Here is a 16,772-nt window from a genome sequence, read left to right on the forward strand (position 1 = left end):
TGGCTGAAATTTGGAGCTGTAAGAACTGGCCCGCTTTTATGTATGGCGTTCAACTTGTCAAAAGCCTCCTGCCATTTTTCAGTCCAAAGGAACTTGTTTTTCTTACTCAATACATTTTTCAGGGGTTCAGCAATTATAAGCAAATTGGAACAAAATGTTCGATAGTATCCGGCCATACCTAACAATCGCATCAGCTGCTTTATATTAACAGGCACGGGAAATTCAAAGACAGCCTTGACCGTACGATCTATAGGTTTAAATTGTCCATGTCCCACGGTGTGTCCTAGAAAAATTACATTAGCACAGCAGAACTCACTTTCGATAAATTAATTGTCACACATGCGTGAGTGAGTCTGTCAAAGAATTTCCGAATTGTTGCTAAATGTTCTTTCCATGTGTCATTATAGATGATGACATCATCGATGTAAGCATCACAATTGTCTAGACTAGAGGTAATCATATTCATGAAACGTTCAAATGTACTTGGCGACCCTTTCATCCCAAACTACATTACTTTATATTGGTAAAGTCCATCAGGAGTCACGAATGCCGAAATGTCCGTTGCTCTTTTTGTCAGTGGAATTTGCTAAAATCTTTTCAGAAAGTCACATTTGGTAACATACTTGGCATTCACGATGTTATCAATACAATTCATCAATTCTTGGTAATGGGAATGAATCTGTTTTTGTCACACTATACACCTTCCTATAATCAGTACACATATGGAAAGTTGTACCTGGTTTTGGAACAAGTGTGCATGGTGAACTCCAGTCACGTTTACTTGACTATATGAAATCATTCTCCAGCAAATATGGAATTTCTTTTTTCAATTATTCCTGTTTGAGTGGGTTCATCCTGTACAGGTGTTGTTTCACAGGTTTAGAATTTACAATTTCAACGGCATGGTATGTGCAAGAGAGTCAGGAATATATCACCAGGCTGAAAGCTCCTTTCCTTCGAGTTTTTATTATATCTTGATTTCATTTTAGATCGAGCAGAGTGCAGTTTTGCTCTTGCCACCCCACAAGCCTTGACAACTTATGCTTAAAATTAAAAACATAATCAAGAAGATTTCCTCATTAGAAATATGTTTCTCTTTCAATAACTTCAATGCTCCAAGCACAATGTGTCCAAAAACCAGTTCAAGGGGACTGAAAAATAAAGATTCTTGAACTGATTCATTAACAGCAAACAATAGTAAATGCATGCCTTCATCCCAGTCTTCACCAGTATCAAAACAATATGATCGAATCAGTCTTATGGAATCGTTCTAATGCCCATTAGCTCCCAGGGTGATAGGCGGAAGATTTGAATTATTGGATGCCTAATTCGTACATAACTTGCTGAAAAATTCCAGACATGAAATTTGAGGATTAATCAGACTGTACAGACTTGAGAAGGCCACATTGAGTAAATACAAATTTATCAAAGCTTGCACTATTGTTTTTGATTTTATATTCCTCAAAGGAATAGCCTCTGGAGACCTTGTTGACGCACACATAATGGTCAACAGGTATTGGTTACATGACTTGCTCTTAGATAAGGGACCAACAGAATCTACCATAATTCTGCTAAATGGTTCGTCAAAGGCAGGAATAGGTTTTAGATGAGCTTGGGAATTTTATGATTGGGTTTTCCTACCATTTGACAAGAATGACAATATCTACAGTATTTACTAACATCACTTTTGATTATTGGCCAGTAAGAGTGAGTTAAAATTTGTGATACGTTTTATTGATCACTTAATGATCAGACAAAGGAGTTTAATGGGCCAGGCTAAGTATTTCCTGTCTGTAAGGTTTCGGAACTACAATTTGATAGTTCACTGACCATTCGTCATCGGCAGTACCTCGGGAGGTCTCTATTTTCTCATCAGAATTCCATTTTTAATGAAATAAGAGGCAGGAACGTCAGCTTCTTCAGTTCAATAATGACACTTTGAAACAAACAGGAGATCTCAGGATCTTTTTCCTGCTGTACGACAAGTGATAGTCGTTTATCACCCTGATTAGAATAAAGGAAATGAATCGTTTAAAGAGGATCACTGTGATCAATACCTTCTGATTGATCCAAACATGGAGTGAAAGTGATCTCATTAAAAGCCTGACCAATACATGTGTCAGCTAAAGGAATACTTTCCATATCAACATCATTCTCATGAGCTTTCTTTGTCATAGCTCTGGTAACTGCACAAGCTGGAAATAAAGCATGGAATTCTTTTTCAATTCGATCGACTTTCTGATCCAAGCAAGGCTTGTCAGTTAGAAGTGGATTAACTACAACCTTGTCTACAGTTAGGTCGTTGCCTAGCAATAAATGAATGCCCTCAACGGGTAAAACATAGACTGTTCCGACTGTCACGGATCCTGAGACTAAGTCTGATGACAAATGTAAACGACGGAGAAGAACATTAACAAAGCCACACTCCTACTCCATAAATATAAACACTCTCATTAAAAGACTTCTCAGAAAATGGCACAGTACCTGAAAATAAGAGACTCTGAAAAGCTCCTGTGCTCCTTAAAATTTTAATAGGGATAGGGTTGGCCGAATCACCTAAGAGTGATATAAAGCTCTTCGATATGAATCGTCCATAATTCTCCTTAATAAAATCAGAGTAGGGTTTATTAGACCCAACACAATACATGATCGTGACCTTGATGTCTTAGAAATAAGAGCATTTCGAATAGGTCTGTCTCGATTCTTATGCCTATTTTTCAATTTATAGAAATCATAAACAACGCGTTCTTTGTTCGTGCAATAGGTACACGTAGGAAGAGACAAGGATCTTCAATCAAGGTTCACTGAAGTTTGATGTTTAGAAGTTATGCCAGTTTTAGATTTAGAAGGGCTTGAATTAGGCTGAAATACTTTTCTGCCAGAAGACTGTTGAGTAGAAGTCTTATTTACAAAAGGAACTTTATGAGGTGAAGAATACTCATCAACAACACTAGCAGCATTTGCCAAGGTTTCAATCTGATGCTCGTCAAGATAAGACTTAGTGTCACCATGGACACAGTTTTTTGAACTCTTCAAGTAATACAAGTTGTTTGAGACTTCCATAATTTCGTTCAACTTTATTGGCTAAGAAGCATCTATCAAATAACTGATCTTTTTCTCTAGCAAATTCTAAAGGAGTTTGTCCAGCTTCTTTTCTTTAGTTTCTGAATTGCTGCCGATAAGCTTCAGGGACTAACTCATAACCCTTTAGGATACATTCATTAACCACTTTGGTGAACTGACAGTATAAATATCACTTGCCTTACCACTGAGTACACATTGTAATAATTGAATCCAATGCACCCTTGGCCATTTTAAATTTTCAGCAAATTTTTCAAACCGAGTAAAGTTTCTACTTCTTTTTCTCTGAAAGGGGGTACTAATCTAATATTCTTTCCAAGATCAAAACTTATATTTGGATTTGAAGTTTGAATGTGCTTTTTACTTGCCAGTTACATTTCTTTCATTCAACATTGAAATTCCCTCTCTTTCTCTCTTTCTTCCGCTAGTATATGCATTTTTTCTTTTGTAACTGCATTTGACTTTCTTTCACTCTTTCTTCCTTATGTAACTGCATTTGCATCTGTTTTTTCTTTCTCTCTTTTCTGTCTCTCTCTCCTATTTCTCATATTGTAACTGCATTTGTTTTCCATGCAACTGCATTTGCGTCTATCTCTTTCTCTCTTTCTGAAGTTCCAGCTTCCTTAACTCTAATTCCATCTTGAATTTTAGTTCTAATTCCTTTACTTTTGTGTCAGAGTCTGACACAGACTTACATTCTTTTCTACCAAGTACTGAACCAAAATATTTATTGTTTCCTGTTTCGTTAAGGAAGCTTTTACCTCAGAAAGATAATATTTTCTAGCAAGTTGAATGAATTCATCTTTTTTTAAAAGATCTAATTGTTCCCGGGTAGGATTTGAAAGAAATATTTCCACTTTTGAGGACATTTTAGAAATATCTTGCCGATTTCATTAAAACTTTGAAAAACATGGGGAATTCCAATTTCATAAAACAAAATTTTCTGAAATATTGTAGCCGAAATTTAAAATTATCTTAAGGACGAGCTATCCAATACATATGTTACGTGTGTAGGCTCGAATAAACAGTAATGGAAGAAAGAGTGACAACAACAAGCTTTTAAAAATATAATAATTTATTTCCCTGCAAAAAGTCGGTAAAATTTAAAAACTATGAACTTACGGTTTTAAGAATCAAATCCTAAAATAATCCAAGAAGAATCCACGAATAAAATTTTAGAAGTCCTAATTACAAGTCCTAATTTCAAGTTCGACTCCCGACGAAGAATCCATGATGGAAGACGATGACGTTTGATGTAACCTGTAGTGTTGAAATTTACAGTTCCTTGTAGAAACAAGAAATATCACTCCGGTTTTGGAAATCCGAATACATTTTTATAAAAGCTGTACTGTTCAAGAATTTCAGATGAGCACACGTATTTTCCAGGGAAAAAAAACGAATTAACCCTTTTGAATCCAAGTAATTTGAAATAACTCCAAACGACACAACACCTTCCAATGTAAAGAAAAAGCCCAGCTCAGAATATCTCTCCAAAACAAATGTTATATCGGATTCTAAAACAAAAGGGGTTCACGTGATCATGTTCCAGAACCTCGTCGAAATTATTTACTTGTTAAAAAGCACGTACACCCACCCAGTGTGGCGCTGACCAAAACCAATCAATTTACTCTAAATAAAAAAATGTAAAATTATTTACATCTCAGACTACGTTGTCCCATCGTGACATCGACAACAACCTTTTGAAATAAAAATATAATTTTTTACGTGTTTGCTTCTAATTTTTAATCAAGGTCAGGATCTAGTTCAATGCCTGGTAACGAGCAGACAAGGTCAAACTATTTTCTGGAAAAAGTATCATCTCTATTGAATAAATTTGATTTACAATGGCATGTAATGAAAAATAAAAGTATTAAAACTGAAAAATAATTAAATAGAAATATATATATATATATATATATATATATATAGAGAGAGAGAGAGAGAGAGAGAGAGAGAGAGAGATAGATATGTATATATACATAGATATATATAGATATAGATATATATAGATAGATAGATATATCTATATATATATTGAATCAGATATAATTAAATCAAATATACATAACAATATATCTTATAAATAACCACTCTCTATATTCATTCTTTGTGTGTGTGTGTGTGTGTTCCAGCTGCTAAACAAGTTTTTATTTTTTTTATTTTCACCCTCAAGCTTCCTTTTAATTTCGCTTATCCCAAAGTTTCAATTTTAGTTTACCTTTTTTGTTTTCCTTTATCACTCCCTTCCTCTGACGAGCAACCAGGTTTCTTGTATATATATTAATGGATCCGAATCTGTCTGACTGTCTGTTTGTCTCTCTCTCTCTCTCTCTCTCTCTCTCTCTCTCTCTCTCTATATATATATATATATATATATATATATATATATATATATATATATATATATATATATATATATATATATATATATGTATGTATGTATGTATGTAAGAATGAAAGGACATTAATGGATGGTAGAACTTGGGTAAGGTTGGCCATATCCAAACCCGTTCTCATCAGCTATATTGAATTCTTTGTTTTAGTTTCTTGTAACTAATGAACAAATATGGACAATTTCTTATAGGACAAATTTAGTTTCATGAGTATTCTAATGTTTGAAACGATGCATTCCACACAGTATTAAGATTGTAACTGTTTCCAAGATGAACGAATATATACATGAACAGCAGTTATCTTGTTAACGTTTGTTATATATTCTAGCATCCTAAGCACACTAAGCAGGTAGGGTAAGCATCCCACGATGCATTCGTATTCCCACACCTTTCCACACATTGCAACATGATATCGTATCAAATCGTATCTACAAGACACAATATCCAGAACCATAAAAAGGGTAGGCAATATTTACTCAATCACTGGTACACAGAAGCTGTCAAATTACCTAAAATGCCAATTACGAAGCAAAAATGAATCTAACTTAACAAGGAAAGGTAACGACAACAGTCAGCTATAGCAACAACTGTGGATGCTAACACTTGATCGAACCACAAAGTATAGGTAGAATGCAGAAAATAAATTATGAACGACGTCCTTGGACGTTTTACTGGTAAAACATTTCCACGTACAAACGTCAAAGGAACAGAGAATGTGAACCCATTTGCAAGCTGTGACTCAGGATTTATACTAGGATCTTGTCTTTTATTGGGCTTTCCAATATTATTTAGAAGAGAGTAAGATGGAGAGAAAGAGAAATATCAGGTACATAGTAGGTACAAAGGATGTCGCAACAGGATTCGCTTTGATATAATATATCGTATCAATTGTCATGGATAATTGATATATATATATATATATATATATATATATATATATATATATATATATATATATATATATATATATATATATATATATATATATATATATGTGTGCATGATTGTTTATGTGCACGCAATATAATAGTCCATGTCTAAAATGGGTGCTGCTTTATTGGAGTGAGACTGGAAGAATCATGTTGGGAAATTTCTGTCTAGGTCTATATGTTTACATCTCCGCATCCTTGCTGAATATTAGTTGTCATAAATAGTAATAGTGTTTATATGTGGGCTATACAAATGTTAAAGTTCCAAAATGTTTTGCCTTTGTCTTTCTTTTTAAAAAATATAATAAAAGGTCAACCTGCTAAACGCTGTTACGCATATTGCAGCTTGTATCTTGGGACACTTACACTTTTTGCACTTAAATATATTGTCCGTTTTACTGACAGCTTATTTTCTATCATTCCGAAAATAAATGTACCTCACTTTCTTTACTTCAAGATTAACTACCACTGAAATTATGCCCTGTTGTCAACTTTAAATGTGTCTTATGGTTTCGCAAATCATTTTATTATGCTGAACAAAGTTTTGAGTACAATGACTAGGATCCATAAAACACAGACATGCTGAGAATTATGGGTACACCATCCTCAAATTGTCCAAATACCTGCATAATGAACTGGTTTCATTTTGCAAATGTAAATATATTCCACCATACTGAATAATAAAATAGTGTTTTTATGATTTGTTCTTCATTGCTTCCATTATACTGTCAAAACATTCTTTTACGGAATCCATTGTTCTGTCGATTTTCTCTTGCAGTCTGACTTCATTCTGCCAGGATTTTACATATTCGTTTATTTTACGATCAAGCGAAGTCACATTTTCTTCTATTGTATTAATCGTTTGTTTTATAAGGTTGATTGTCTCCGATTGTCTGCTCAAAGCTTCAACTTGCTCGGCATGTGCTTGTCTTTGAGCGTTGATACATTCTGTAACTTGGGCCAGTTGAGTCGCATGTATGTTCAATGTTTCAGTTACCTCGGCATTTGCTTTTATATGAGTGTTGATAAGTTCTGTAAGTTGAGACAGTTGACTCGCAGGAAAAACTTTGAACGTGTTACTTGTTAATCCAAGTTTCTTGAAGACAGCATTGATAGGAGTGATCACACATGAAGTTCCTGTAGAATTTCCACCAATGACCATTCCTACTGCACGTAGATTACGAATGTTTGCACCTACACAAAGGAAAACCAGTGCTCCTGAGTCACCCTCAGATGCAAAATTAGGCTTGGATACTTCTAATTGTCGAAACATGACAGGAAAACAGTAATTGCCCCAAACATCCACTGGCCGAACAGAAATCTCACTGCATGTAAGATAGCCATCCGTTAAGCCTGTGGTACATCCAAACTTGATCACCCGACATTATTTGCAAGGAATCTTTATGTCATCCAGAATTTCTCCATCGGTGTAAAGCAGGGGACCTTCCTTTGTCAAACCTGTAACAATAGATAATTCAATTTGATGATCTTGATCATATCTAAATTACCATATTTACTTCATCACATTTCAAACTTAATATTATATCTACCACTTTCATATCGTGTCATGCAGTTTACTTTTGACACCTTTTGCCTCATTTAAAGTTTTCACTGATATACTGGAAAGGGTCATTATTAAAGTCTGTAGAACGGTATTCCTGATAACAAAAATGATTGTAGATTTCCATGATATGCTATATGCGGATGTATATGGTTCAGTATGGTTCCATTTACACATGCTCTAGCACATTAATCAGATTATTTAGAATACATGAAGCAATAAGTCTCATCCAAAAAACATCTACGCTTAGAGACACTCTAGGAAAGATATATCCGCTGATTACTACAATCATAAGAAGACTTCGGAAAGATGTAAAAGTAGATGAATGATCAACAAACAACGTTTCTTAAACATTTGACTGGTTTCAGAATAATGTTTAATTGTGTTCTTGTTATAAATGCCAGGATGCTTGAAACATGCACAATAATTTTACTGTTCATATTGACGGGATAGTAGCATGATAATCCACTGAAAAGCAGGATGGTTATGTCAGGTCATTCTGGTAGAATTTCAAACCCAACCCACCACCAGACAATATAAGTCTGTGTGTTTCGAATTTGTTTTTCGTTTTGTTTCACTTTCAGTCTTCGCAAATATCTCATGAACGAGGAGCAATACCTATCCAAAATGATCAGTTGCACATACCTCGATTAGACTCGCTCAGCGTTGATGTCATGGAGTCATGCAAATAAGCTAGTGCTTTGGCATATCCTCTTCTGCAATCTGGTATTACTAGTGCCTACGCTGTTGTTGCTTGGATTAAAAGAATGAGATCAAGAGCGCTGAAACATAGGTCAAAACATATAGACAATTGTAAGAATTTCATCCTAGTTTATAATGATCGTACCTACATTTGCATTTAATGAGAACTGCATGCTAGCGAGTCTTACGTAGGAATAATGTACAAGTTACATTTGAAATTATTTTTGTCTGACACCAGAAATATTGTGATCAACTCTGTCAGTACTTTCAAAATATGCTTTATAAACATTTTATCCTTACCATGATATTCACAATCAGGAAAATGTCCTGTTTCTGGCTTTCTATCATCATTAGTAATTTGTATAATAGCTGCATCAACAGATGGTGTAAAAATGTTTCCAGCTTCCAAAGCTATAGTATGTACATTTCCAAACATGTATTGATCCTCGAATGATTTTGGTTGGTGCATTTTTATTTGTGTTTCTCCTTGTGCAAGGTAATAATTAATTTGTTTCTTTTCTAGATCTCCTTTTTGAATGTACGATGTAATATCTTCCAGCACAACATGAGCAGCTGTTAGGCACCCAACCTTTTCACCAGGAAGGTCTACAAATCCTCCTAAACTCCCCCTTTTACATGCACTTTCTATACAGCAGCCTATCCGTAGTTTTGGGTGGTATGCCATTGCATTGTGGTCAACAAATAATACAAATTCTCCTTCTCTGACGTCAGTAACGATTCCATCAATATCTTTTGGAAATTCATTTTCCCCTATCGGTATGATCCCCTTCACAGGAACATAAAAAACTATGCACGTGTCCTTTTGGACTTCCAATTTCTTCTTCATGTACCCACGTGCTTTAATGGGGCATGATCTAATTATACTCAGATTACTATGTCCCAACATAAGACTCTCCGTGTGTTTTGCAATACAGTTGTTCAAACGAGCGACATCCTCAGATCTGACACTCTTGCTACCATGTTCTTCTATAATACTACTTTCTTCATCGTTTGGCACATACTTCTGACGAGCAATAATTATGTAATTTGCAAACGATTGTGGGATATCTTCCTCCTTCAGTGTGCAGTTTTTTTCTTTAAGAGTAACCACAAACACGAGAGTGTGCGGTGCTTCTGGTCTATATCCACACCAGACCCCTTCAGTCTCTGAAATTGCCTTCCTGAGCAGTTTGGACATTTCAATTAGGGCCCTCTGGACACCACTGGAATATCTATATTGTTTCATTGCTACTTCCATGATATTTTCTTTAGGAATATTTTGGTTTCTTATCATTTCTTCTATCTTCTGATCATTGTTTCTGATTGCCAGCAAAAACGCATCTTCATCTTGCAGATCTGAAATGAAAACTCACATTGATTATAACAATAACATCTTGAACACACCCAATGGTCCCTCCTGACAGGTCTAGAGGCGTTAAGTTCTTTCTGCACGAAACATTCTTCTCCTGGTTTCTTTTCATTTAATCTAAAGACAAGTTCTTCTATCTGTCTAGCTATATATCGTATGTATCATGTATGCAAAGAAATACACAGTAAGTCATAAATGTTACAATAGAATGTATACATGAATCTATTACTCAGCAAAATTTAAGAATCATACCATCTATATAAGTAAAGAAGTTGGAAATTATCTTGAAATTTATTTTAATGAGTGTCAATTCTGATGGTGTATGATTTTCTTCGGTGATTAAATTTATATTAAGCAAAGAGTTTTCCTGTTCTTTCCAGAGAAGAATACCTGTTCCTTCGGTAATTAAATTCATAACAATAAAAGTCAGGAAAATCAGTTCTCCTAGAAAAAAGCGAATTCACAATATTTTGCTGATATTACATCTGCCAAGATTTATGCGCTAAAACGGTTTGGGTGAAATGGGCCTTCCTCAATGTAAACATAACCCTCCCTTATACTTCAAACTATTTTTCATCCTAATCGTGCTGAAAGAGGAAAACAACTACAGATGAAAACTTCAATTATTGCGTGAAATTTTATTTCACAAAATTTAACGACTCCGTTCCTCGTACTCACTGAAATCATACTATCTGCGTAGTCTCAACACTGAAGTTACACATTTACCATCCGGACTTTAAACTTCATGAATTAATTTCTTTTAAAAGTATGTATTGTTGTTAACTACATATACTCCAATGACCTTTGCATGTGCTACTGCTTGTAATTTAGAACCAAAAGATTGAAATTGTTTGCTTGTTCATTTTGTCCACCTTTCTGGGCTGTAAAAATAAGCCTTTTTCATTTTGTGTTCATTTAGAGTCATTAAATTTCATTTATAACAACACTTTGAAATTGTTTGATATTCCAATAACAGTAACTGACATGTTGTGTCAAATTTCATGTATTCATTGCTGCAAAAAGTTTTGATTTGACAAGTGTTCCTATTATTTTATAACGGACAATTTTTCTTTTGGATCTTTATATTCTTGGCTGACTTGCTACAATCACAAAATACCCAAATGTTGGCATCCCATAACAAATAGTGCATTCAGTTTTCTAAGTTATCCAGGGCATGTGCCAAAATGTTTTATATCTGTGCGAGGAAGAACTGAACTTTTGTTAGAGAGATGAATATCTGGAACACAATTGGATCACGTCTGTAAAATGTTTAACCTTTACCAAAGTCGTATGATGAGTAAGCATTGACGATGAACACATTGTCTTGGCTTCATAATGAGTCATTCTAGGTAAAAACAAAACACATCGTGAGATTTAGAAAATATAAGCAAATATCAGTTTCTATGAGAAAGTATAATAAACATATTCTATGACTGCGACCTTGATCCAAATATCAAAATGGCAAACAGGCTGTTAGCAGAATGAATTGTCACACATTCGTAACTATTTATAACAACTATTGACAAATACTGTAACTAGATTTATAAAACAACAAAGTGAAAACATCTAAACCAAATTTTGAATCTAGATATTATATAACTGTAACGCTGGCCCCATGGACAAAGGTACAAGCAGTTATATTGTATTGTCATAGTTTCATTATGATCCATCCAAAGTATATAAAGATTCAGTTAAAGAGTTCATGAAATGTAAGGAAATTAAAAACAAGAACCAAACTCTTAATGCATATTTATGTGACTGTAACATTAACTGTAATGGATTTAGAGAATACAATCAATGAAACAGTTTAGACTGAAGGTAAATTGTACACGGCTCAGCTTTCCTACTATTGTTTTAGTTTAGATCCATCCTGACGTGTCACAAAGACGATCAAAAGGAATTTAGTAAATATCTACAAATGACAAATATACAAAAGTAATTTGTACTTGATTTCATGGTCAAGGGGAAGACAGGGCGTGGCACATAATGAATGGGCTGTTTGGCCATGTTTAATGAGAACATATATGGGAATTTTGGACATATATGGAGACGAAAAACTTCTACGCAAATAGCAAACTGTTCATGACAAAACGCTGGAGAAATGATTGCTATGTATCTCTTTATTACTACTGTGGGCTAGACAAAAAGGGTCCTAGTATTTTAACTGTATTAAACAAGCTGTCATAGTACCCAGTCACTGTGACATTTTCGTATCTACCAGCAACATATATTATAAACTACGTTATAGTTCTTTCTCCATTCACAATGAAAATATTATACTTTCTCTATAAAAAACGGTTTGAAATCTACCAATACGTGCCTCCCAGCATAGCTTAATTTATGACTCTTTAGCCGTTTATCTATTAACACAGTCTGGCATGTTTTGACCTCTATGATTTGGATGCCAAACACTGCAACCGGAAACGACTGACATCCATAATTTGTTATTCTGTTATTGTGGAAAAGAAGTTGACCCGAACTTATTGACATCATTATGTTTGTACAATATTTTTAGCTCAATGTAGCCAACGAGTAACGGTATTGTTTAATACTACGATTTATCCAATGCTTAATGACGTCTGCTATGAATGGACCAGTAACCTTTGAAGATAAGATTCTTGCTCAAATTGAATACAGTCCATGTGTCTTTTTATAAAAGCGCTCATCAAAACATAAAACACTTTGAAGTCACGCCAGTAAAAGTGCAAACAACGTGTTACCACTCTTTTATACAATACATATATTTACAAGTTTCAAATTTCCGGTCAGAAAGTAATTGTTGCTTATCATTCAAAAACTATTTTGAGAGCAAAGCCAAAATACGTAAGGAAAATTAAAACAATAACAAGACGCATACATGGTCATTTGGCCAGGAAATCTGGCTGAGAAGGATGCTGCCTCTAAAATTGTCGAATATATCAATATAACAAGCGTAAACCCACGCCAATATGACCATCCAGTCACGGAAATCGGCAGCAGCAAAATATTCTATATGTTTGTTGTGGTAGCCATCTTTAGGCAAACATATCTGATTATTAGAAAGTTATTTAACTGAAATTGGGTACTGAAGAAAAGTACATTTTATTGCGTCGAAATGGGCTACTGAAAAAAGTAAAATAATTGAGAAATTTAAGAAAAATACAAGTTATTGCTTGGGAATGGGACACTGAAGAAAGTTTAATTGTTGTTCAGTGGAAACGATACTGAAGTAAAGCTTATTTATTTTGCAGAAGTGGTGTCTTAAGGAACACTACAAGTTTTTTGCAAGTTTTAAAATAGAAATGGCGTACAAGTTATTTCTCGGAAATTAGATACTGAATACTGAATAAAAGTGCAAGTTATCATGTGGAAATTGTGTTCAGAAGAACAGTACAAGTTATTGATCGCAAATGAGATACTGAATAGTACACGTTATCATGTGAAAATGGTGTTCAGAAGAGCAGTACAAGTTATTGATCGCAAATGAGATACTGACTAGTACAAGTTATCATGTGTAAATCGTGTTCAGAAGAACATTACAAGTTATTACTAGGAAATGGGATGCCCAATAACATTGCAAGTTATTGCGTGAAAATCTGGTGTCGACGAAAATACAAATTATTAATTGGAAATAAGATACTTCAGAAAAGTACAAGTTCCTGCATTAACAACTTGGATATATATTGGAGATGGGGTGCGTAATCAGAAAAAGCTGCCTTGCTACATTATGATTCTAAAGGCTGTCATCTAATTGACAAATGCAACCTACCATTTTAGTTGCATATTTGAGTCTTAACTTGAACACTTAATTTCAACATGGAATCACAAAGATGACGACGCAAAAGGACCACAACATTTATACTATAAAAGAGCTATGTGCCACCGGGCCATGGTAAGAGAGACAAACTAAAATATAATTCAAATAGCTCCTGTCATTTAATTCAAGAATAATGGCTCTTTATGTCAAGCCCATATTTTGTGTAGATATTTTATTTACTTAGGAAGTTTAAACAAATTGACTCATACTTTAATCCAAAAGCTTTGACATTTAGGGTTCGGGCGAATATATGGACAGGCACATGGGCATCACATAGTTTGCTATAAAGAAAGTTCAAAACAATAAGGAACAAAGCTGAATAAGGAAAGCAGCATGCGGCCAGGTTACACTGAAAGATACTGCACTATGTAGGTAATTACAGAAGTCAGATACATGGAATCACTCTATTTCAGTGGCATGCCCTGCAAGGCATATGAATCATAATTCTGACATGCATGTTGACTTTGCTTTCCTCCTAGTGATTTCCAAGCAGAATATACAGAAACAGATACATGAAAATAATACAGTCTCAGAGTCTGACGAATATCGATTCCATTAAAATGTTCTCTTGTTACAAGAGTCCCTGGAAGAAATTGACGCTCCATTCGAGAAACTTTCCATGAATTCAATAGAAAATCATTTCTTCATTTCAACGGCTGTGTGTATTAAACATCTATGATAGTCTCCACCGACAACAGGAGTTATAAACTAGATGCTGTCCTGGCCATATTGAATATCAAATTGGTACCATGTTTATTTAGGACCAGGTAAACACCATTTTCCGCCTTTTGGGTGAAAACCTGATGTCAATATGAGAAAATATTCAGATTATTTTGACAGTCACTTTGTATATATATCCACACCGGTGCTCTCAATGTGCGCAAAAAAGAGATAGTACTTCTTTCAGTAGTGCTAATATAAAAGAGGTATTTTCTCTACGTGGTAACACTATCTGCATATCAACTGATGTGATTTATTTGATAACCTGTGAAAATTTAGCATGCAATATGTTGGACAAACACTTCAATAACTTTCTAACAGAATAAATAATCGTCTCTTTGATATAAAAATTATAGAAATCCTCAGTTTTCCTCTAGTATTTCAACACACTTTAACACCAGTAATCACTCTCTACTCGATTTTTCTTTCATGTCAGTAGATAATGCGCATGGTGACATGAATAGACTCATAAAAGAAACTTATTGGATTTATAAGTTAGAATACTTTGTATCCTAATGGTCTTAATGCCAATGCGCTATATAAAAATGTATTTTTAAAAACATTGATATATTGTATATCCTTTATAACAATATTTTGATGTATGACTGTTTGTTTCTGTTTTATTATACTGAGGAAATGCTGCCGAGGAACTAATTTTTTTCTTTATTTGGGAAACAGAAAATGATGCCATTGTTAATTTAATTTTATATTTCTTCTACATTCTTTGATGCTTATCATTAATTTAAGGACATGTTACATGATTATGGCACTTTATTAATGCACGTACTCATTACGTTTTAGATTTCGCTAAAGACATAGTGTACTTTTCTAGCTAATATGGAACTATAGTTTCTGTTTTCCTTTTACCTCAGTCAGCAAAATTCAAATTAAATTGATTAATTATATCTGTATCTAATGACGGTTTATTAGTTTATTAAATAATGAGAAATCAGGATAGGCTGAAAGTTTCTTGTGTCACGTGCACTAAGAATTGTCTTGAAACTGCCCTCACGCGCATATAAAAGGAAGGTAAAAGAAAAGGCAATGAGCAGAAATAAGCTATTTCATAATCATAAAAAGCAGAGGGAACCATTCCCGTGAAAATGTTTAAATAACACTATAACAAGTCAAAACAATGTCACGTAAGAGTAGTAGAAAAATATGTTCCACCTCTTATGGCTGTATATAAGTGCGTGGAGCGGGACAATTTGAGTCAGTCTTATTATTTATGTTGTTGTTTTAACACCAGTATTCAGTAGTATTTAATGTTGTGCTTAGATATTATTTGATATGAAAGATGTGTTTAGTTTATTCATTGCAATTACAAAGTGCACATTGGACTAATATATCATTATGGGACTACTGAGGATTAATGAAAGTCATACATCATGGATTATTTTGGACTTTAATATAACTTTATAGTAGAATTTCGGATTCAATTTATAAAACTTTAAGTTCCTCCTACAATTTCATTTTATGACTTTGATATCGAACCTTTTGCTAACTTTTACTAAACTAGTTGGTTTTTCTTCTTTCTGGTACATAGTTTAGTCGTGCCACTCTTCCATTACTCTCACATCCTATCTCATAAAAATGACAGATTTGCTAGTCAGATGTATGGACGGTCTCAATTGTTTTTCACTTGCATGAACTTTCTTAACTATAGTTTCCACCTAGCCCTGACAACGCCTGACATCTTATAAATATATACAAAATCATCAAAATATTATTTTCTTCATGAAAACCTTTCTTGTCAAAATCACACACACACACACTCAGTCACTCACTCACACACACACACACACACACACATATATATATATATATATATATATATATATATATATATATATATATATATATATATATATATATATATATCACTAGAAATATGTGGGGTTTACCTTCTTGGTCACTGTGTTCTGGACGTAAAATCCAGACCTCTCTACTTCCATAGTTTGTGACGTACATTTGTCCTTCCTTTTCGTCAAACTACATCGCCATTGGCTGTCGGGGCATCCTCTCATTGTGTACTTTCGCTGTTTGCCCTGTCTCTGTAATCTGATGAATGCAGGGAGGATTTGTCTTGTTACACACGTATACGAATCCTATTTTGTCCACAGTGATACCCTCTGGATAGGTCAAGTCACGATGGTGGTAGGCAAACTCCTGTCTGAAATTACTAATGGCATAAGCGTACACGCCATTGTGAGGAGAGTTA

General features: G+C 34.2%; 1 protein-coding gene across 1 annotated transcript; it reads right to left on the reverse strand.

The window, feature by feature from the left end:
* Positions 1 to 6,476: 6,476 nt before the first annotated feature.
* On the reverse strand, positions 6,477 to 16,522 carry LOC149799356 (uncharacterized). The gene is made up of 3 exons (XM_089958187.1): positions 16,456 to 16,522; positions 8,967 to 10,022; positions 6,477 to 7,777 (listed from the first exon to the last, which is right to left on the reverse strand). The coding sequence occupies exons 1-3, from the start codon at positions 16,520 to 16,522 to the stop codon at positions 7,098 to 7,100; spliced, it is 1,803 nt and encodes a 600-aa protein (XP_089814313.1). The 3' UTR covers positions 6,477 to 7,097.
* Between the last annotated feature and the right edge of the window lie 250 nt (positions 16,523 to 16,772).

Source organism: Sinohyriopsis cumingii, chromosome 5 (assembly GCF_028554795.1).
Source record: "Sinohyriopsis cumingii isolate HCF-2022 chromosome 5, ASM2855479v2, whole genome shotgun sequence".
In the NCBI taxonomy this organism is placed as follows: Eukaryota; Metazoa; Mollusca; class Bivalvia; order Unionida; family Unionidae; genus Sinohyriopsis; species Sinohyriopsis cumingii.